The 22947-nt window shown below is 50.9% G+C and overlaps 1 protein-coding gene and 1 non-coding gene across 2 annotated transcripts; both read left to right on the top strand.

The window, feature by feature from the left end:
* Positions 1 to 560: 560 nt before the first annotated feature.
* On the top strand, positions 561 to 8233 carry RBM41 (RNA binding motif protein 41). Its single transcript, XM_055727770.1, has 7 exons — positions 561 to 705; positions 1393 to 1509; positions 2097 to 2289; positions 4491 to 4695; positions 5975 to 6351; positions 6931 to 7078; positions 7806 to 8233. Exons 1-7 carry the CDS (start codon positions 698 to 700, stop codon positions 7961 to 7963), a joined length of 1206 nt encoding a protein of 401 aa, XP_055583745.1. The 5' UTR covers positions 561 to 697; the 3' UTR covers positions 7964 to 8233.
* A 1411-nt stretch (positions 8234 to 9644) lies between these two features.
* LOC106631234 (uncharacterized) lies at positions 9645 to 22947 on the top strand. The gene is made up of 6 exons (XR_008735309.1): positions 9645 to 9666; positions 10209 to 10342; positions 13521 to 13680; positions 14341 to 14516; positions 15152 to 16074; positions 17731 to 22947. It is a non-coding gene; the product is annotated as an uncharacterized LOC106631234 (transcript).

Genomic DNA, 22947 nt, shown 5'->3' with positions numbered 1-22947 from the left:
GGACCATGGTCAGCAAGCCTGCTGCGAAGGTCACCGCTTTCTGATAAAAGCGCGTTGATAAGGCCCGTGGCGCTGTGCCTTTACTGGCAGAGGGAAGTGAATGGCGGCGCATTTAGCAGGGGTGCCCCTGTACCGAGATCCCCTGTGGGCTTTGTGCTTCGGCCCTGCCCAGTGCTGAAGGGGTGCCGATGCTGGGTGAGGGGCTCTGCTTTGTATTTTCCTTCCTGGGCCCGCACCCGTCAGCTTTGTCTGTGTGTTGTCCCCCGGAGAAAAGGGAAGGGCCTGCGCGGGAGAGTCATCTCCTGACTAACGAGGGGTAAAACCTGCGAGCCGCTCGTTGACTTTTGCCCTGGGTGCAGGTTTCACCTCCCTTGAAGGCGCGGGAGCGGCGTTTCTGTGCCGATCTGTTCGGGGCCGTTGGGGGACACCGCGGAGTCCTCGCGGAGGGCTCCGGCCCCTTCACAGCGGGCTTTCATCCGGGAGCGGAGCCGTGTACCCGCCTCAGCGATCGCGAGGAATATCTGTGGGTTTACTTGGCGGCCCGCCGTGCGCTGCCAGGCCGCGCTGCCCGGTGCTCGCCCGCGGCGTGCCCGGCCCCGGCGCGCAGTGACGCCCCTTCCGGCCCGGTTCCCGGCGGCCCCCGCGCCGCGGCGGGCGGTGCTGGCGGGCGCTGCCGGGGCTGGCGGCGCGGCCGGCCATGCGGCGGTGAGCGGCCGGGGGTCCCTCCCGTTCCAGAGCGGCTGGCGCGGGGTCCTGCCAGCCTTCCCTGCGGGCAGCGGCGCGGCCCAGCCGCCTTTCCGGCACCGCGCCGGGCGCGCTGTTCTGCGGGGCGGCGCTGGGGTGGGGGCTGTGGGGGTGTGCGTGTCACCCGGAGGCCTCAGTCCCTCTGGGGGCTGCCGTGGCCCCGAGCGTGGCGGTGCTGAGCCCAGCCGGTGCCCGGTTTGGTGGCAGGGGGCCGGGGCACGGGGGACGCTGCGGGGCCGGGCGGCCGAGCCCCGGCCGGGGGGGTGGCGGGTGCCCGTAGAGCGCTGCTCAGATCCACTGCTGCTCTGCGCCTTCGGCTTTCTTCCTTTTTGACTCGTTTGAAGCTAGCAGTGCCTGTTTACTGATACCTTTTCACCGATAAAAATAAGATAATTAAAAACAAAACAAAACAAATACAAATAACTCTGTAGGGTATTTTTAACCCTCTGGAAGTAGAGCCAAATCTGTTGGCTTTTCTAGTTAACATTAGCGGGAGCTTTGTGCAGGTAGTTTTGGTTCCTTGTTGTGCTTTAGATCCTGTAAAACCATACAGGGAGGCTGTAGCAGTGGTTTGGAGCAGCATTTTCCCTGTTGCCTGACTGACCACCTCCGTAGTCACACAGCATCTGCTGTGCTTTTGTGCCCTAGGGTCAACAGCAGCCTCTCCAGTGATGAGCTCCTACTGGAAGACTTGGAGACAGAAGGAGAGAGGCAGCTAAAGAGCCTCCTTCACCACCAGCTCGATACCACCATCTCCATTGAACAGTAAGTCCTGATCTGGCCCATGGGGGTGCTGCTGGAGGGGCTGGTGGGCAGTCTGGCCACGTTAGGGGCAGCAGCAGTGTTGCCTCACTGGGGTCTCCTATCCCTACGGGGAGATGTTTGGTGCAGGCTGTTGTCTGCCAAAACAGCTGAGTAAACCCTTCCACTGCTGCTTCTCCTGCCCAGACACCCCAGCAGGAGATAAGCCCTCGTCTACTGGAACAAATGCTGGTGGTAAATAATGTTCACCCAGTAGGTGAAAATAACTGATTTATCCTGGGCCAGACACAGGAGTGGGTTTCTGGCTGGAGAGCTTGTCCCCACCAGGCTGGTCTGCGTTTGTACCTGCTGGTTGGTTGGTGTTAAAGTGAGGTGCCTTCTGCCACTGCTGGGCCAGCTTCCTGCCCTGCGAGGTCTTGTGGGCTTGGAAAAGAGTTGGGAGAGCGTGGCTCAGCTGTGTTTTCAAACATGGCATCTCTGCCTAGATGCAGCAGGATCAAGCATGGTTGGGGGGAGAGGCCAGTCCCTTCCTATTTCCCCAGTTTCTTGGTGCTAAGTTGTTTCTGCTGTTCTGTTGCTTTGGGTTACAGATGCAAGTCAAAGAGAAGATGTTTTGCCCCTGCCGCTTTTTACAAGCCTTTTGGGGAAGAGGCAGCGGGGGCTTTGACCTTGTCGCAGTTCCAGGCCCTGCAGGAGAGCAACAAAGAAACTGCCTCTCTCCGCGAACTGGGACTCTCTGACTCAGAGATCCTGCTCTGGAAGAACCGGGCGTCTACAGGGAAGGTAGGCATGCTTTGCTCTGATGTGAATGTGTTCAAGTCCCTCTAACCCCATGGCCTGCGGCACCCTGGTAGAAAAGTCAAGTTCTTTGTAAGCCCTCTGGTAAAGAATGACCGCTCCATCTATCTCTTGCCTTTAGGCCAGCATGATCCCACATTTTTTCTGGCCTGTTTTCTTTGGTGGAATAGTCTTGTGCTAAAAGCTATGGTGGAGAGAAGAGTTAGTTCTTTGGAAAACAGCAGGACCCGACTATATTCCTGCTTCTGCCTTGGTGGTGTCCAGCAAATAATTTCACCTGTTCATACCTGTGCAAGAAGGGTTTAAAGGCTGGAGGAGAAAAAGGAAGGAACATTTCAAAGCACCTGAACCACCTCCTTTCTGTATTCGGACACATCCCTGGATCCTACAGCTGGCTTGGGACAGCTGTCTGTGGGGAGGGGTTTGTACATTCTCCTCAGGGGCTTGCAGATGCTTCAAGGGACTTGAAACAGCCATGTAAAAATAGCAGTGTGGAACTGTTAGACCAAGCATGTGATTGCAACGATGTGCTCCTCTTTGGGTGCAGTTTGTAGCAGAGCAGTGCCAAGGCAGGTTTCTCCCCTTCCCTGACATTCACCCTTTTCTCTCATACTCCAGAGACAAGGATCTCCTATATCAGGTGCACTGGGGACCAGAAGGTGCAAAACAGGACTTGGGCTGACCCTTGACTTCCCTCTGTCTCCTCTTCCTGAGCAGTAGCTGTGTGCAGGGGGAAGCTGTCTGCAGCAGTCATGGGTTTGCCTCTCTTCAGCTGAAGTCATTACTTGCTTTGGTGTTTAAATGCTAACCCAACCCTGGTGTGGCCTGTATTAAAACTTGGTTTAGAGAGGGGTGGTGTTAAGAATTAAAACTAATGTCAACAGTACAAGCTGTTGTTTTTGGTATGAAATCAGTTCTGGGATGTTTAGAAATAAAGATTAGCATGGGGAAACACTACTTGGACAGAAAGAACCAGTGACATTAGGGTACAGCTTGTGAGAGAAGAATATTCAGAGAGAAAGCCAAAGGCAGATAGTGATGTGTGGCTTTGTATGGGAGGTCGAGTAGAAGATTCACCAAGGAGGAATTGGCTGAGACAGAGAGAACTTCAGATTGCCTGTGGAGCTCTCAGCAAAGTACTGAGTGCAGGCTTCTGTTATTTTCCGCTGCTAACCTGCAGCTATTTTTGAGAACAAAGTACTACAAATTTTCTGGAATTGCTTTTCTGTATAAACAGGCTTTTTTGCCCCAGGGAAACTGTGAAATGATGAATGGAAGCATACAGATGTGGGCCCATGCAATCAGGTGGGAAGGGAGAGGTACTCATGAGAAAGTCCTTGTTAAATCGTGCTCAATGCAGGGAGAAAGCCTGGTTTCTTGTCTGAGGCAGAAGGATCTGCCACAGTAATTCTCAAACTAAATTTCAGAAAAGAAAATCCACCTACAACTCCATAAAAGCATATTCTCTGGATTCTGATAGAGGTGGATAGGCGAACAGAGATGGTTCTCCAGAAGCTGGGGTATGTCTCTGCTTTGGCAACACGAGTCCGGTGAGTCTTAGCAATGCTCTGGCCCTGTGCAGCGAGGTTTGTTTATACAGGAATGCTCACTTGTAGCCAGGTTAGCTGTGAGGTCTGCTGCAGTAGCTGAGTGGTTTCTGGAAGCTGATCAGGGGTTTAGTCCTGAGTATAAACCTACCCTCTGATGCCAGATGGCAGCTTGGGGTCCAGTTTTCAGTAAATTGGGTTCTCTCAGTGTTGACGGAGTGATAGACCAAAAGCTTGGTGGAAACTTGAGCTCAGGAATGCTATAGACATGACAAAAGAGATGCCAAAGGGAGTTTGTGCAGTTACTGTAGGTGGCCTTAGAAAATGGCTGTGCCTGGCAGAGGCAGGAGCTGCTGGGACAAAGGGACACAGGCATCATCAGGCAGTGAGGCCAGGGAAAGGAAAGCAGCACAGAAAGGTCAGGAGAAAGGGGCTGTTTCTCTACTTCTCTCAAGGTCTGAGGCTTGCTGAGTGGTTATGTTTCTGTCCTACCCTTGCAGTAACAGGACCTCTCCGTGACCTGCTCTTGTGGGGGATGGTTCCTAGTTGCACCCACTCCAGGACTGGAGGATGTGAAGTTGTCCAAGACTTAAAAGGAGGCATGTGCCATATCTGAGCAAAGCTGTGTCTGTCTTCCAGGGCTCTGGGCTCGGAGCAGCCCCAGAGGCCACACAGGACCGACTCCATGCCATCCAGGAGAAGATGGAAGAGCGTCAGCGCATACTCGCTCTGCCCCAGAGGTTTGCTGGCAGCAAGCAGCTGAGCAGACGGGAGATGGAGATTGAAAATGCCCTCTTTCAGGGAACAGACCGCCACTCCTTCCTCCGGGCACTCTACCATGAAGGTTTGTGAGCTCAGAGCTGTTCCTGCCTTTGCTCCAGCACAGAGCCATGGTGTGTGGGAGTGTAATACATTTCTGTCTGGCCTTCTGTCCCTGAAGGCATGGTTCTGTTTTGGCACTGTGTGGGAGGAGATATTTTCCTCTCTTACATGAGCAGACAGAGAGTGGGCTCTCTGAAGGGTTTAATTTAGTCTTGTAAAGTCCATCTCTGGAGCATGGATCTCGTCAATCTGTTGCATGTACCGCAGAGCCCAGCTCGGTATGTGGAAGAGCAGCTGGGGTTATGCTTCGGCAGAGGTTAGAATCATCCCTTTAACTGCAGTCTGACAAGGGTGGGACCGAAGCAAAGACACAGTGCAGAGAAGAGCAGGAGTGACTTCTAAAAGCCTTCTCCCAGTAGCCAAAGTTGAACTGGAGCCTAGTTGCTGATTCCCAGTACCTTGTCCATGGGATGACAGCACTTCTTGTGCCAGCAGTGTTGTTCCCAAGCCTGTGGTTTAATGTGACTTTTCTGGATGCAGAGTCAAGAGTTGGCATGAAGCTCCAGCCCAGACTGATTTTTGTATGTTAAACAGTATTAAATCGAAGATTAAGAGGAACTTCTAAACTCTGAACTCCTAAAACACTGCTTTTATCAGTGTTGATGCTGTTCAAGCTCTAATGTCTCACTGACCCAGTGTCCTCTGGCTCCTGCTCCCTCCTTTGGTGTCAGTGTTGTGGCATTTAGTGAAACCAAGAGGCAGCAAGGTTGAGGCTGGTAGGCTGAGAGATGCCCCTCTCAGTTCTGTTCTCATTTCCATTAAATAGAGTAAAGGAGGTGTCACTGGTCAGTCCATGCCATGAACCTTCTTTGAACCCAGGAGCTTAATCTGATGGTGTTCCTGGAAGCAAAAACTTTGTTCCACATAGTGGTGTAGAAAGGCAGTGTGGCACATCCTGGCCGTGCGTGCAGGAGTAGGAAGGTGTGTTGAAGGAATCACTAGAATGTGGTGAAATGTGGCTGCAGACAAGCTAGTGAGGACATCTCTGGAAGAAATGAGTTCTGTACAAAGCACTGGTGGAGCTGCTGCTCTCTGCAGGTTCATCCTGAGCTCGGACACCAGCACTTGCTGGTTGCTGGGGCCTTTGTTCTTGTTTTAAATAACCTGCAGGGCCTGGCTGGCAGATGCCTGGAGGTTGCATTGGAACAGGGTTTCTCTTGTCTGTGTCTCTTCCTGCAGTCTGTGCGTTTTCCAGGTTCTTGGTGGTAGTCACGTTACCATGTTTCTCTGTTGTGGATTAGATGACAGTCAGAAGAGGGTTACAGATGAAAAGGACCCCATGGTTCATCTGGAGAGTGTTTACCAAGAGCTGCTGAGCAAGAAGTCATCTGAAGAAGTCCAGCCTACCAAGAGTGACCCATGCTTGTGCTCTTCCCTGGCCCCGCAGGAGCCGCTGGCTGAGGAGTCATCACTTCCAGACCAGGAAGAGCAGGCAGAACAGGCAGGAAGTCCTAGCCTTCCTGCAACAAGGCCCCACCAGTCACCTCCAGGGTTTGTGGTTATCAAAGAACCTGTAGAGTTTGTCCCGGAAGAGGAGATCTGCAAAAACCGTCTCTCAGAGGAAGAACTTCGGAATATACCCAGGTTCTCATCCTACCATCCTGGGGAACCCAACAAGGTATGTTGAGATGAACCAGGATTTATTCTTCCTCACTAGCTTGCCCTGAAGCTGCTTCAGCAGGAGAAGGCTCCTCTTTGCTGTTGTCTGGAGGGTGCTTGGTTGATCTTCCTGGCCAAAGGAGAGCAGCCTCTGCTCTGGGAGGGAGGAGGACCTTTGGCTCCAGTGGGAAGTTGCCCGGCCTGGCAAAGAGCTGTACTTCAGACCCTGGCCCTTCCTGGCTCTGGCAAGTCACTAGTCCAGACGCACTCTCCCTGTTTGGGCCTGACTGAGAGCAACTGTGATTTTACTCAAACTGTGCTTAACTGGTAGCCGGAGCTTGTTACGTTTTATAAATAACTGGAGCTATTGGCATTTGGTGCAGGCAAACATGATGATGCCTTCAGTCCAGCGCTGCCTTTCTCCATACATCCACCTGTGTTCCAAACTCCCCTGTTGGCATGCACATGGAAGAATGACTTTGGGATGACAGAGGGGCTGAACTAATTCTTATCTTTGAGGTGTATGGATTTGGGACGAGGTTTGAAGGTGTCTCTTTGTGTGGCGCAGGCCAGTTGATGCTCTGTGTCTCTGGAACAGGTGCTGTATTTGAAGAACCTGGGCCCTCAAGTGACGATGAAGGATCTAGTGTCCTTGTTTGCGCGGTTCCAGAAGGAGGACAGCCCACCAATTCAGTTCCGTCTCCTGAACGGCCGGATGAGGGGTCAGGCTTTCATCACGTTCCCTGGTGAGTTGCTGCATTATGCCTTTCAGTTCTTCCCTGACCCACGAAGGTGCCATGTGTTCTGCGGGGCACTGGGCTAGCACCAAGCTGTCGCGACGGAGGGAAGACACAGTCACTCAATATGAGTGATCAGCAGACTTCGTTTATTGTCTCTTACAGTCACCTTTTATGCCTTCTTATAATTAGCTCATACATATTACAAAAGTTAAGCTCATTATTGGTTAGTTACCTAAATATCAAGCCTGCCCCTGGTTTCTCTTCTGTAGTTATCTGTTCCCACCTGTAACATTCTTTTCCCACCGCAGTCTTCCTGTTACTGTGTAACGAGAACAGCCAGGGATAGTGTATTTTTGCTTTACTTCAGATAAGCTGAGAGCGATGTGCATTTTTGTCCAGCCACCTTGACTATGTCTATGTGAACTTTTTCAGCTAGCCAGTTATCCACACCAAGCCTGCTCTCCAAGGAGAATGAGGGAAGTCCACTCCCTCTTCCTGTCAGGTCATAGTCTTTTCCCTGGATTCGAAGAAGATTCATCAAAACAGAAGGGATACAGTCTGTCCTGTGCTGTATTTATATTCAGCATGTCACTCTGGCTGGAGGATTCCAGCACTGCACTGTATCGTGGTGCAGGCTGAGGGTCTGTGAACCAGGAACATCTGTGTGAACACCATGTGCTTCTGTGCCAGGACTGGCTGTATAACCTGCGCCCATTTTGCTCTTTTGTTGCAGATACTCAGTCAGCCCAGGCTGCCATGCTGTTGGTGAATGGTTACCATCTGCAGGGGAAGCCAGTGGTGATTGAATTTGGGAAAAGCAAGGGACGTTTGCCAGAGGCTGACTCTGCCATTCCCTGCTCATCTGCTGGAGAGACCCCCCCGGCCAAGTAAGGGATGGATAACTGGGAACCTTGTGGATTTGCATGGCCATGGGAACTCCTCAGTTGTAACTGGGACAGTGAAGGACTGTTAGGAGTTAATATAAGGTCCATGAATCTCAGAGTGGGGAAGGGAGAGAGCTGGGGACTAGGCTTTTCTTTGAGATAGGCACTGTCTTTACACTGTTGAGGTGTAATGGCTTTTTCTCCTGTTCTACATGTGTGGCTTTCGTGGCAAGGAGGGAGGGAGGAAGCCCTGTAAATAAACGTATTTATTATGGTATTTCCTTAGTGTGTGTTTATGCACCTTTGTCCTGCGCAAGTCTTGCTAGAGCCAAGTATGCCACACTTTGCTGATGCAGGACTGCATCAACAGCATTAGTCTGAGCCTCTGCGCTGGGAGCTGGGGTGCCTGCCTGACTGATGCAGGGACTGGTGGGGCAGCTGCCCCATCTCTGATTGCAGAGATATGTTGCTTTAGGATGAGAAAAAACACTGTCCTTTTTCTTCCAGACACTGGCTGCCCAGATATCTTACCACACAGCTGGTTTATGATTGCAAATAAGTCTTGGCTCCTCCCTATTGATCCCCATAAAGCCCTGTGGCATGGAGGACGGTTGGTTGCTCTGGTGGTGTGCTATTGTGACAGATGTCATGGTTTGTGTGTGCTAACTTGTTTTAGTGCTTTTTGTTAGCAAAGCAAGCTGATAATCATATGCTTCCCATGGTACCCCAGTGCTCCTGGGAGGGCAGTATCCAAGATCTTGGTGATGGTGGTTGAGGGAACCCAGGCTTTCCCAGCACAGCCAAATTGCAGGCTTCCTCTGCATGCCTAAATACAGCCTAAGAAGAGGAGGAATGCTCCGAAGAGCTGTTGTTTTTTCTCCTCCAGGCAGTGTGACTCTCCTCACAACTGTCCTTCTGGTAAAGGCGCTTGCAACAACACAGATACATTGATCTGGTCAAGGCTGCACCAGGTCTACAAGGAGGTGATTCTCATTCAGAGCAAACTGAAAAATGGAAAGAGAAAAGGGGCTGTGGTGTTGCTGAGCACCAGCTTTGCCCTGGTGCCAGCAGGCTTTGCTCTGTCCAGGCCCCAGAGCAATAGCATCGCTGCGGGGTGGTGCTGGGCCCCAGCGCCCAGAGCTGTACAGCCCAGCACACTCTGCCTGCCCTGTCCTGCCGGACGGCAGGGCCGTGGCAGAAACCCCCGGGGCTGCCTTCAGCCCCATCGCCAGGAGAGTTGCCCAGGCCCAGGCCTGGCTGGACCCCAGTGCCCCGGGAGGCCCATGCCCTGGGCTGAGGCTGCTGCCAGCCACTTGCCCCGACTGGGGCAACTGCTGCCAGCCCGGCCTGAGCGCCGGGACCGCCGGCGGCCTCTTGTTTCGGGCACCTTCACCCCTGAGGGGAGAGGCAGGGGCCTCACTAGGCGGTTCCGCCGGTGCTCCCAGGTGGCCCTAGCTGCGGCGCAGCGCTGGGCGCCGCCATCTTCTTGTACGGCACCGGGCGCCGCCATGTCGCCACGCCCGGCGGGGCGGAGGAGCGTTAACGCTGCCGCGCCGCGAGGCGCCGCCATCCTGTGGCCGGCGGGCTGAGGCAGCCGGGCTGTGGCCAGCCAGTTCGGCATCGAGGTGGCCCTCTGCCGCCGGGCCGGGCCCGTCCCGCTCCGCCGTCGCTGTCTCTGCCCCACGGACGCGCCCCCGGCAACGCTACTCGGTGAGCGCCGGGCGCCCTGACGGAGCCCGCGGCCTGTCCCCCGGGCTGTGGCCGCCACCCCCGGTCGGCCGCGGTGCCGGAGGCGGCTGTGCAAGCTGTGGTGTGTTTTAAAAAAAATCCGCACGGATTTGCTAAGCGGCCTGTCCGTAACGTGTGTGATGCGCTGGGGGTGTGCAGAGGTCACTGAGCCGTTGTCAGTAGCTGTGCGGTGATGGCGGGTGGATTCCCACAGCTCGCCCGCAGCTCCCCGGGCCCGGTGGCAGCAGCATCCAGCCGACCTCACGGCGTGTCCCCCCCTGCTTTGTGCTGCTTGGCACCGGCACACCCGCCCCACCTCACCGCTGGGAGGTTTAGCCTCAAAAACCTCGAGGTTTAGGCAGTGTGCCACCTCCCTTCCCAGGCACAACCCCCCCATTGGGAAGAGAGGTGGTTTGGGAAGCTGCTTTTCCTCCTTGAAACTGACCTGAGGGCAAAGACGGCTTGGGAGCGAATGGGGATGTAATACTGTTATTTCTTACTGACTACGTTTTTTCTTTCCATAGATGATGCTTTGCATCACAGTGTGACAGCCAAGCTCTTCTGAGTTGATGTTGTGGAGTTCAAGGGTCATCTTTTGTCTAACTTCCATAGAAAACAGGGCAGGAATGACTCCTCACACACTCTTATGCACGCTCAGGTAACCAGCCATGAGCCCTCCCCTATCCAGCTGCTGGGCTGGATTCTCCTCTCTCCCGTGAGCACTGCCACTGGCCTTCGGCTTCCAGCCAAAGCAAGCATCCAGCATTAATGTATACATCTCTCCCTGCTTCTTCCTCACCTTTCCAGTATGCAGAGGAGCAAAATAACTGCTCTTACATGTGTACGCAGTCTGCCTCAATGTGTGATGAGTGGTTTAGGGAATCATAGCAAACTTTTTGCTTGTCATTAACCACCCTAACATAAGCCATTTGGCTCCTTGGTGTGCAAACTGTGTAATAAGCAGAGGAGGTACTTTTGTGCTGTGACATAGAGAAGGCCTATATAAAACTGAACATATGTGCCTGAAGTCAAACCAAGAGTCGTTTTCTGTAGATTCACGTTATGGGGGAGTTTCCCCTCTTGTCTGTGTTACTTGTGGATGCTCTAAAGTCATGGCTTTAGAGGACGTGTTTGTATCATGTTAATCTTTCTATGTGAAGTATTTTTAGCGATGAGAGAGAATGAGGCAGACTAATGGCAAGAGGTTTGAAATGTGATAAGAAATTTCAGTTCAGTAGGGCTTGTCTTTTAATTACATAACTAACTACAATGAAAACAGGTTTTAAGCTTTTACTTGAACAATCAGTGATGTGAGCTTTACAGAGGTTATAATTCTACCATGGCATTTTGAACCCAAACACAGAAAGGGTGAGGGTTTTTTGACAAACTGGCTCTGCCTTTGTGGTGCTCCTTTGGTTGCCTCTCAGACTAGAGGTCTGTAAGGCTGGAGGAAGGAATCTTTCAATGCAGAACTCCTGCTCTTCCTCTGTTACAGCTAATCCACAGGGATGAAGGGGCTGGGGCTTGGTTTTGCTTCTGTCTGACCATTCTGTTTGAGATAAGGAAAATGCAGGGGAGGAAAGCAGAGGAAGTTTATTTCTTTAAATACAGAAGACACATAACCATAGCACTTTGGAAAAGTGAGTGGGGTTCAGGAAATAAAAACCAGAGGCTCTGTCCCCTTCCTGCCCTGTCGTTGTGTGCAGTGGAGGAAGGCCATCACATTGCTGGTACAAACCATCCCAGAAGGGACAGCGAGACATGCGGCTTGGTGCATAATTATGAAGAACTGGCCCGTGGGGTTTCCCTGGCTGTCTGTTGGCCTGGGTGTGCAGTGCTGGAAACAGACTGCCTTGCTTTTCTTGATTTTCTTCATCTTCTTGATATCCCTGTCCATAATATAAAAAATGTTATGGAGGTGCTTATTTATTTAGGGTTTGGAGTCCTTCCCTAGGTGTTAAATAAATCCTCCTTGTGAGTAACTCTTCCTGACAATTTATGTGGTTCTTCAGTGCTGAAGGCAGTATAGGACTGGCAGGATTTGGCTTCATTACCAGCACTGCAGTGATCCCTGCTGTCTTCCCTGCTGAACAGGAGCTAAGATCCCTTTGCAAAAGTTAAGAGTGGTAATGTAGACCTGCTCCTGGAGTGAGGCAGGCACTCCCCGTTTCTAGCCCCTTCCTGCTTTGCTTGCTTTCAACTTCGGTTTTATGGAGAAGGCTGTGAAGATAGACCACCCATCCATTGGATTGTACAGCTTGAAGTCTGGTTCCATGTGGCTGGGGGAGGATGTCATCATCTTCACCAAGACTGGAGGGGCTCTCGGCATGGGGCTGCTTTCCCAGACCTACATGGATCTTATCCGTGCCGAGACAGTGATTATCCCACTGCTGTTGTTCAGCCAGCAAAATGGTGTCCTCGCTTGGCTGAGTGACTGTGCTGCTGCCCTCCTCCAAAGCGACATTGGGTGCCAGTGGCACTGCCATGATGCTGAGCCACAGGCTGCCTGCAGCTGTCCCTTGGCCACATGCACACAGCACGTTTGGAGAGGGTGAGAATAACTGTAATCAGTGCTGCACCTGGAGAGTCCCTGCCGCAGGCCTTGCTGTCAACACACTGCCACGCAGGATTATTCCCTTTTCCCTGGGCTAGAACTTGTCATTTTTCTGCCTGGGGGCATCTGCTGCTAACCTGGCTCCTGGAAAGCCTTTGCAGTCGTGCCACCTACTTATGGGCTACCTGTTTCTGTCCCTTTCCCTCCACGCCATGCGGACCCATGTACATGTCCCTTGCCCAGAAGCTATGCTCTCTGCTGCTTTTCTGCACCTGAAATGGCTTTTGGTGCTGCCTGGGCATGCTAGCATAATTCCAGGCTGTGTTCCCTTTACACCAAAGGGTGCTGAGAGCATACAGTCTCCCCAGCAGAAGTTACACATTATCAGCTGGCATAACATTGCTGCCCCCTACTCAGCTCGGTACTTTTCTTCAAAGTATCCTACTGGCATGTCTGTCCTGGCTCAGTCTTTCTCTGAGACCCTCCTCCTGTAGCCTCTCCCGTGCCACGCTTTTCTGGAGTGTCAGGCCTGTGGCCAGGTCTTTGCAGGTCCATTTCTTTGTGCCCCTGTAGCAAAAGGGAGGTAGGTGAACTGGGCAACCCTGTTCTTGACTGCGGCTTCTAGAGAAAATGATTGTTACTGAAGACTCTGCCTAGTCTGGAGGCCATCCTGGAGCGTACCCTCTTCAACACTAGGGAGGAGTTGCTGGCACAGTTTGATGCCATTCCGGGCAAAAAGGGCATGTGCATCCTCACCTGGAGCATTCACAGGTACAGGGCTATGGTGTGTGGCGAGGCAGCGGTGCCCTGGGGATGAGTAAAAACTAAATGCAGAGAGTTTCAGGACAGCACCTGGCCTGGATGGTCTAAGTCCACTGTCATTCAGCCTGGCCACTGGAGGAACAAATGCAGGGATTTCTCCTCCTTGTGTGTGACTGAGCGCTTGGGGTTCCATGCTGGCAGTTAGGACACATGGGTCTAGTTCTGTCTATCACAGGCATGCTATTTTTTTTACAGGGGAAACCAATTCATACATTTACTTCCTTTTCCCATCTGTGCAATGGAACTTCCATATTTCTGTGTTAACACTTCAAAGTATCGAGTGTTCTGCACAGAAATACCTGTAATTAAATGACTGACTAATGGGATCCATGGAGCGTGTGAAATACGCTGTTTTATCTGCTCCTCGGGAAGTTCCCTTGGGATGCTGATACAGAAGAGCAGGCTGGAGTGCTGATGACTGGAGGAGACTGTCTTTATTTTTGTGTTTTGTGTTTTTCAGAAATAAGAATGGGAAGCTGGAGCTGGATTTTTATATGAATAAGCATGATATTTGGATAGCAAACTTCCTTGCAGATGATGAAGAGAGCCCCAGAAGAAGGGTTCTGCACTCTCAGGAGGTGGTTCCAGAGTTTCCTGGCCCAGAAATGTACTCATTACAGGTAAGCTGGTGAGAGCTGAAAGGGAACACGACGGCCTTTCCCCAGCTTTGTTCTGTGTGTGACTCGCAGGGGATGAAAGACATGAACCCAAAATCTAGTTTGGATTTAACTTGGAAATAGGCGACATGCAACTAGAATTCTCTTGCCTGTTTTGTTGTGCTGTCCCCTCTCCCAGGTACACTGCAGTATGCAGTGAGGGGGGATTCCAGACAAACCTCACAGCTGGGCTCAGGCCCATCTGGTCTGATGCATAGTGTCCCAGTAGTTAAATGAATAGAGAGGCTGAAGAATTTTCTTCCTATCTTCTGGTTACCTTTGAGAAGCCAAATCCTGGTGTGAAGCTTAGAAGGGAGTCCTCAAAGCTGCTTCTGCTAGAAAAGTGGGTGATAGGGCTCACGGCTCACCTTGTATGTGAGCCAGTTCCTGCCACACCCCACCCCAAGGCTGATGTGCTGTGTCAGGGGAAAATGAGGTGGAGAAAGGCTTGAGGCTTTTGCTGACTAATCAGTTTTGCTTGAGAAAATAGCCTTCATGATAAACTGTTAAGGAAATCAGTTGGCACTGGAGGCTGAGGAGTAAGTTTTTATAGCCTAGAAACTAGGTAATAAACCCACTTTTCAATAGAGGAGGAAGCTAATACAGGACTGCCTTCGTTTAAAGCTCTTTGATACATTGAAAATGGGTGATCTGGAAGAGGAAGCAGGACAGATTACAGACGGAAGACAGTTCTTTGTCAAGCCAGACAAATGGACTGTGGGATTCATGAGTACCTTCAGACTGACCTGGTTCAACTGAGCAATCAGCAAGGTGGTGGCGGAGCCGAGCAAGCGAGTAAGGTACTGTAAAGGCAGTGAGTAGGATCGCCTAGGCGTACAGGTAATTTCTAAGTTAGCAGTATTGTCTGAGGATGGAGACCTAAGAATGTGTTGGACGGTTCAGTGAAAACACATGTGCAGTACTTGTGGCTGCCAGAAAAGTAATAGTTTCATTTCTATTTTAAATTTGTATGTGCAGGATTTTTATCTTGTGCTTCAGGACATCGCTGCAGATGTATAGTGGTGTGTAGAGGGAGCTTTTCCTATAGATTGTTTCCACGTAACTCATGACTGTGACAGTTCCTTTTCTTTGAAGCAGCTGGTATTAATGGTCTGTGTTACCCACAAGTGTTACAATGCATTTCCCTGTCAATTCAAAACTGAAGCAGAAGCGGCTAGCATATGTGGTGTGCTGAACTGTGTCTCATAGTCTGTATTTCATTTCATCTATGGTATTTTGGGATTCAAGTGGCTCTCTTTCCCTTTAGCCTTTAAGCACAGTGTTTGATTCTTCAGCTTTCTCTTGATCTTTTATCTGAAATCCCAAAGGATTAGAGACATTGCATAGACGTACAAACCATGGGGACTTTTGGTGGGAGCAGGGAGTCAAGCTGTTCTTTCACACGCTCAAGCATGGCTAACTGCTCTTGTTGCAGAAGCTGTTTGGCACCTGAGGAGCAGGCATACAGTGATGAGAAGAAGAGACCTGGATACAGACAGAAATGCCAGAAGGGGTATATCCAGTTCCATTTTGCAGCTCAGCTACCTGGAGCAATGACAGGGGAAAGAGAGGTGTTGGATGTCCTGCGTACAGAAGATATTGGCATGTAGTAGATGTCTTTTCTCTTGTATCCTGTTGTTCTCCAGGTGAAATAACATTTTACCCCTTGGTGAGAGAGCAAGGAGAAACTTGCTCTTTTTTTTTTCCCCTTTTGTTGGTCTAGGGAGCTGGGTGGAGAGAGGAAGAGGGGATGTCATTGTCATCTGGGGAGATCACGGAACAAAAAGTTAGGCAGGAGGGAGAAGGCTGCAGGAGCCAGCACAAGGAAAGCCTTGATGCTTGATGCTGCAGGGCTTGGCAGGTTCTCATCCCTGCCTTGCTGTTATTTGTGTTCCATCCTGCCGAGGGAGATGCCAATATGTGAATGTGTTGGAGCATCATATAAAATGAGACTTTGATTCTTGTGTACAATTTGGACGTGCTTAAAACTCTTACCAGGAATCAGGGATCAGGGCAGTGCCAGTCCCTGTGCTCAATCCTACCCTGTCCTGCCTAGTCCTAGTGTGGTCCTTCCCTGCTTGTCCTAAATAGAAGAGGATGCAGAAAGCTGCTTCCTTCCTCTCTTGGGGTGGCAGCAGTGGTCCTGTGTGGCCTCTTTCCCCATTTTCAGGTTAACTGGTTATATTAAAGACTCAGATGTTTTGAATTTTCAGAAGTGTCTTCTGGACATGGCTACCCAGGATGGGTTCTCTGGGCAGCTCTGTGACGCTGCAGCAAGGGACTCTTGGTGGCAGTTGGTGTTTCGAAGATTGCTGCAGATGTTGAAGCTCCCGTTCATCTCTTTCTTTTGGATGGAAGGTAAGACAAGGCGAGCGGCTCCAGTGCTGGCGTGACCTGGAGTGCTCTGGTATGGTGTACCAGGGAGTTTCCTGAAATGGGGAAACCTCGGGGGGTTGAGAGACCCACCAGGAGCCTGCAGCTCATGCAAGAGCAGAGGGGTGGTGCCAGGAGCAGCTGTGACCAAGCCCCCCAGCTATAAAAGAACCCCCTGGGGAGCATCAGCCAGAGCGTGGCACAGCAGGGCACACGGGAAGGGCGCTGTCACTGCTGGCTCCATCAGGGAGCAGTGGTCTCTATGGAGACACTAGCTAGACAAGTGGTTAGAAGGTGTTCGCTCTTTCGCCCCTCCTGAAACCTTTACCGGCAATGTCAGGAGAGAGCAATGTGGGCTACTCCACACGGTGGCACTGCTTACCTGGCTGAGGGGCTGCTTGGCTGTGTCCCACACTTGGCCCTTCTGCCTGCCCACCCGTTGCCCAGGGAAAAGGCCTGCAATGGGGCTTCTGGGTTGTCATTGAGAGCAGTCGAGTGCACCTTGGCATCTCTCTCTGTGGCCCTTTGCGCGTGTCGCAGCTGGTTGGTTGATCACAGATCTGTCTGGTTGACCTGCTCCTCCCTGCAGAATCCTGGGGAGGGAGAAGGCCACTGGATTAGACCAGCTTTGAAAACACAGTGTGATAAGAACAGTCCTGCTCATCCCTAGCTGGCTTAGAGCAGTAATTGTCAAAGCTGCTTCTCTCATCATGATGGTGGGGCCAAATACCTGTTGTCGCTCCTGTTTTCCCGGCGTTCAGACGTTCCCCAGGCCCCTCTTGTTTCTCTTCACTGCTGCCATGCTGAACTACTTTTTCCAATCATGAACTCCCTGCAGCACCTCCAGCAAGCTCCATCAACATCTTTGCTCTCCAGCGCTGTTCATCTCTCCCATCCCTATAACTTCCACACACTCTGCTTTTTCCTATGCTCCTCCTTGTGCCCACGTTCCTTGTCCTGTTTTCCCAGTGCTGTTGGGAATCCATCCGAGGGCCTGGGCCATAAGACAGTCTTGAAGGTGTACTGGCCTTTCCCTTCCTGAATTCAGGCTTTTGGTTGCATTGCAAGTGGGTCAGGTACCCAGGGCTCTGACAGGCACGAGATCTGGCTGGGTTTGTGGACAAACACACTCTAAGTGATGTTATAGCTGAAGAAGGTTGGAATGGCAGCCCATCAGAAACATACCTGCCTGCCATGTTTAGTGAAATGTGTCAGGCAGATGTGTTTCAGACAGGACATTTAGTAAATTTCTGTGGTTTTTTTCTTCAGGGACTGCGGTTCAACCCCACTGCTATCTCAGATGGGAGGCAGGCAGTGGGGCTGGGTAGGTAGGGAGCCAGGGTCTTTAGGCTTTGTAGCTCTGCTGCTGACATGTCCACTGCATGAAATAAGCATGATAACTGGTGTCCTAAAATGGGAATGAGCGTCAGGAGTATTATGCTATATAGAGAGTTTTCCTCAGCAGCAATCCTCTGTGCTGGGGCAGCAAATGCCTGGCCAGGGTGAGGATCCATCCCCACAGTCAAGGCACTGGCAGTTTGCTATAGCTGCAGGAGGTATTGAGGTCTGAGGTGAACTGTGTTGTGAACTGGGGGCATTCCAGCCTGCTCACCCTCTCTTTGCTTTTTTCTTTTTCCCCAGCAAGCCCAAATTGACTATAAAAGAAGAAATACTGGAAAAGCATGGAACCTAGTGAGCTTCACCCCCCAGATCCAGATTGCAGCCTCCCTACTTCTCCTCTTCACAAGAGCTTTGTAGTACTTTAACAAGAAAGGGAAAAATTTCTGTGCATAAAACAGGAGGATATGAATGTAGGTGACAGCTTGCACACCTGTCTGCTCAAAGAGCAGCTGAGCAATCTGAGCAGCACCAGCCCTGCTAACAGTGTGTCACACTGCCTCAAGGCAGAGACTCCAGCACTGCCCAGTAGCTCAGCAGAGATCAGAGGGAGACTGGTGTGGTCCATGTGAAGCTGGAAAAGCAAATGCCAAACTCAATAGCAGAAACACAGGCTACAGACTTGTGTGTGTGTGTAAATTCATACAGGAGCAGAAGAGACGTAGACAAGGGATTCTTTGTGGCAGTTGGTGTTTTGAAGACTGCTGCAAGTGATGAAACTCCCATTCAGCTCTTCTCTTTTGTATAGAAGGAAAGACTTGACAGATCAAAGGTGGAGAATCTTCAGTGGTGGAGACAGGAAAAAGTGAATTGCAAGTCCTTAACATACAGGAGCAGGAAGATATAATGGAGTGGGAGAATGTGAGAAGACCAGTGAAGAACGTCGAAATGGAAATAAAGACTATTTCAGCAGAGTGGGATGTGCTCTGATGCAAGGTAACAAATTTGTGGCTGTATATCCCTGTTGGTTTGGAGGGTTTTGGAGAGAGCAGGTCAAGGTGGGTTGAGAGGGAGTGACTTCCCCGTAAAGAGACTTATCCATAAAGAACATAATGGGCTTCTTCCTTGACCTGCTGACTGTTAACTTCTTCAGGCCCAGCCAAGCTCTTTTTATCTTGCTGATTGTGCTGGTCTTGGCTGGCATGAAGTTACTTTTCTTCATAGTGGCTTGTGTGGGGCAATGTTCTAGTGTTGTGACTAAAACAGCCTTGATAACACACCCATGTTTTAAGCCATTGCTTAGCAGTGCTTACACAGAGTCGAGGCCTTTTCTGCTCCTCACACGGCCCCACCAGTGAGTAGGCTGGTTAGGAGGGGAGTAGAAGTTGGGAAGGGACACAGCTGGGACGGCTGACCCCACCCCAGGTGACCAAAGGGATATTCCATACCATATGATGTCATGCTTAGCCATAAAAACTAGGGGGACATTCAGAGTGATGGCATTTATCTTCCCAGGCAGCCATTATGCGTGATGGTGCCCTGCTTTCCTGGAGATAGATGCACACCTGCCTGTCAATGGGAAGCAGTGAATGAGTTCCTTATTTTGCTTTGCATGTGTCCACAGCTTTTGCTTTACCTATTAAACTGTCTTTATCTCAACCTATGAGTTTTCTTACTTTTACCTTTCCAGTTCTCTCCCCCATCCCGCTGGTGAGGGAAGTCAGAAAGTGGCTCTGTGGGGCTTAGTTGATGGCTAGGGTTAAACCACAGCAGTCCTTTTTGGCACTCAACGTGGGACAGGAAAGGTTTGAGATAACAGATTTGATTGGAATGTGCTAGATGGAATTTATAGCTGTTATTGCTCTTTAGCTATTACTTGGCAGGCTCCCAGGCTTGCCATGGGGCTTGCTTGCTTTACTGTATATGAGTCTAGTGCTTGTTAGTGGCTGCTTTTGCTTTTGCTGCTTGTTGCACTGCTTATCATCTCCTTGTGCTGTGCCTGGGAGCATTCTGATAACAGCAGTGGTGATGCGCCTGGACTGGCAGATGGCCAGAGCATCACTGCTGTTCCTGTGCGCTGTACTGGACAGGCTGGGACTCCGGTGTGAACTTGAGTCAAAGGGGCTGTGACCTGTGGATGAGTTTACATGGGAGCAGGACACCTCTAAGTGTCTGTGACTGTGGACGAGTCCACAACAGAGCAGGTACACCTTGAAGCATCTGTGGCCATGGTTATGTCCGTGCCACAGCAAGTATACCTCTGAAGAGATTGTGGGCCAAGGTTAAGTCCATTCTGGAGAAGGTACACCTTGAACCACTTGTGGCTGTGGGGAAGTCCATGCCACAGCAGGTGCATCTTGAAGCATCAGTGGCTGTGCATGTGGTCATGCTGGAGCACCTCAAAGTCTGTGACACTGCCAGTACACCCCTGAAGGGACTGTGGCCATGGGTAAGGCCATGTTGGAGCAGGTTCACTCCTGAAGGGACTGACTGTGGGTAAGGCTGTGCTGGAGCCAGGTGTATCTCTGAAGGCGTTGTGGCCGTGCTGGAACAGATGCACCTCAAAGTGACTGTGGCTGTGGATAAGTCTATGCTGCAGCAGGTATACTCCTGAAGAGACTGTGGCCCATAGATAAGGCTCCACTTGCAGCAGGTACCACTAAGGGACTGCAGTCCATGGATAAGTTTGAGCCAGAGCAGGGGCAAAGGGAGGTGTTCGTTGCAAAGTTAAACCCTATAAGCTGATCCTATGGGAGCAGGGGTGGGGATTGTAATGGCTATACCTTTAAATTGTTGTAACCCATGATCTGAGTTGCATGTTATGGGAATTCCTATAGCAGGAACCACCTGAACCAGTGGAGGACAAGCCTTACAAGAAGCAGTGCAAGTGCAGCAGTGACCTGACCTGAGCTGTCTTTGGTGCTCAGTAACTCCACAAGGGCTCTAAACAGCTGCCTGCTGATGGGAAGTATTGAATGACTTCCTTATTTTGCTTTGCTTGTGCTCACGGCTTTTGCTTTTCCTGTTAAACTGTCTTTATCTCAGCCTGTGAGTTTTCTTTTACCCTTCCAAATTCTCTTCCCATCCCATCTAGGGAGGGAGTGGCTGTATGGGCCTTAATTGCTGGCAAAAGTTAAATCATGACACCAATTGGTACAATTCATGTGCGTGCACCCTCCTCCTATTTCAGGTGGAGAAAACTGAGTGTGAGAAATGTTGCCTGAAAACAGAGTTCTTGAAATGCCAACAGCAACAGGCGCTGCTCAGAGCTCAGAAGATGAAGGCTTGCCCTGCAGCAAGAAATACGTGTATTACTGCCAAGCTGTGCAGCAGAAGCAGAAAGCAAAGCTGGCGAGGTCTGCAGAAGAGAAGGCTGAACTGAATGAGAAAATCAGGAATACAGAGAAGCACTTAGGGGTGCTGATGGAGGCATAGGTTTCCTGCAGAGGCCCAGAGAAAGAAGATGTGAAGAGGTCAGAGCTGTGGGGTGGCTGATTGGCAGGCCCTATGATCCCTAAGGTGCAGGGAGAGGGCAGGAGTCACCATGTGCTGCTATTTCCATAGGACACTGCTTCCCTGGTATCCCTCACCCTGCTCTATAGGTAACTGGGTTGCAAGTGAGGATCCTGCTGTTGTGAGGAGGCAGAATCACCAGATGAATCCAAATAATTCATCCGGCCTCAAAGATGCCCTACAGAAAGGTTCTTTGTCCATACTCTGTCTGTTCTATAGTGTGGCACCTTGTTGCTGGATTCCTTGCACAGTGTTGGTTCTGTGATGGAGATAAGGTTTGGGATGGAGCAAGGAACCCCAGTGCACATGGTACTCCTGGTAGGAAGGGGGATAGCAGCTGGGTGTGTGATGGGAGGTATCAGATCCAGGCTCTTGCCACTGACTCTCCTTTTGGCTTTTGCCCTGTTGCCTACGGTGTTATGGAGAAACTTAAGAACCTGCATATGAATGTGAGCTGGCTTCTCTCCTTCATCCTCTCCTACCTGGAGCTCAAGGACATTAACTCTGAGTTGCATCAGGTGGATGAGATCTCGCAGATCACACTGGAGGAGACAAACCTCATGCTGGAGTAGTCCCCTCTCTCCTGCCACAGTGCCTTTTGCACATGATCATTAATAAAACCATGGTTTCTTTACTTGTGCTCCAGGTCATCATTCTCATGGGGTAGGGGGTTCTCCTCTGGTCCTGCAGGACTGGCTTGGCTCTTCAGCTCCACTGTGGAGATGTAGTGTGAGTAGAGGGCACTGCAGTACAGGCATGGCTCTGAGCACAGCCAGGCTGGGTCGTGCCTGGCCAGTGGACACCCCCAGTGGTTTCTTTGCTGTGCTCCTTAGCAGTCTGGGTTGAGTAGCAGAGAGGCAGGGAGACTCTGGCAGTGGCTGCCTGGCTTATGGTACAACAAATATCCCAGGAGAATGTAGCCTGGGCACTCCTCTATGGCTGTGCTGCAGTCTTTGTGTGACTATCACAGCTGACTGGCTTGGGCTAGAGCAGTGTGGTTCTGAGATTCAGGATTTGGGTCCTTTCACTCTGGAAAGCAGCCTCTGTCTTCTTCAAGTGGTCTGATCAGCCCACGCAGCAGCTAAACAGAGTCCTTGCCTGTGTTTTCCTCTTGAGTGCATCTGTTTGTTAAATAATGTAGCAACACAAGATTCCTTGAACTAAATTCATCTTCCCTTGTAGCTGCGGGAACAGTCAGTGGCATGGTGACATTGGGACTTGCAGTCAGATCTGCTGCAAGGCTTGGGGCTAGCATGGCAGAGCCCACCTTCTTTCAACAGATGCTGTCCCAAGTAGAAACTTCACCTTTAAACTTTAGGCTTATTTTCTTAGACTTCTCTTCAGTCAGCAGCATGGCCATCCTTCTAACCTGGAAAAAATCAAGGACACCAGGGTGTTTGGAGGAAGATGTGAGGCTCAGGAGCAGCCAGACATCACACAGAAACAATTGCACTGGGACCAAAGGATGCTGCATCTCCCTGTCCTGCCTCCAGCATGGTTCATGGGAAGAAACTAAGGGCAAAGGCAAGTGCATGTAGTTCAGTGTTGTTCAATCCTGTACCTACTTCCAGCTGAGGAGCTTCCTGTGTTTCCTACAGGTATAAAATGACTGGCTTAAAGGAGCTGAGGAGAAATCCCCCTTACAGCGTTCGCTGTCCTTCCTAAAGAACATTCTTTTGCCCAGATGGTAGGTATGAAGATGATGTGTGGGGTGGCCAGCACAGCATTGCTCCTTTGACTCGAACACCTCATTTATTCTGGAAAGGCACAAGACCATGTGCCAGAAACCAGCAGCTTAGGTGGTATCGCCAAATGTGTAGTATGTGTTTCTTGGAAGTCAGAGCTGAGCAACAGAGCTACATGAACAGAGAGTGCCCCATCCTGTGTGGTAAGGGCTTTGACATTGTCCTTTCCCCATGGCTGGGCTTACATTACTGCATAAGTTACTTTCACTGTTGGTAGTGGAGATAGGAAGGACATGTCTATAAAACTATGGTTTTTCTGCAA

The sequence above is a fragment of the Falco cherrug genome, chromosome 15, assembly GCF_023634085.1.
Source record: "Falco cherrug isolate bFalChe1 chromosome 15, bFalChe1.pri, whole genome shotgun sequence".
Classification (NCBI taxonomy): domain Eukaryota; kingdom Metazoa; phylum Chordata; class Aves; order Falconiformes; family Falconidae; genus Falco; species Falco cherrug.
This window is presented reverse-complemented; position numbering and strand designations above follow the sequence as displayed.

Bases quoted from the DNA above. Each gene is read 5' to 3' on its own strand.
- RBM41 (XM_055727770.1), top strand. The intron at 2,290-4,490 runs GTAGGCATGCTT...TCTGTCTTCCAG, and splicing joins ACCGGGCGTCTACAGGGAAG to GGCTCTGGGCTCGGAGCAGC. The intron at 6,352-6,930 runs GTATGTTGAGAT...TCTCTGGAACAG, and splicing joins ATCCTGGGGAACCCAACAAG to GTGCTGTATTTGAAGAACCT.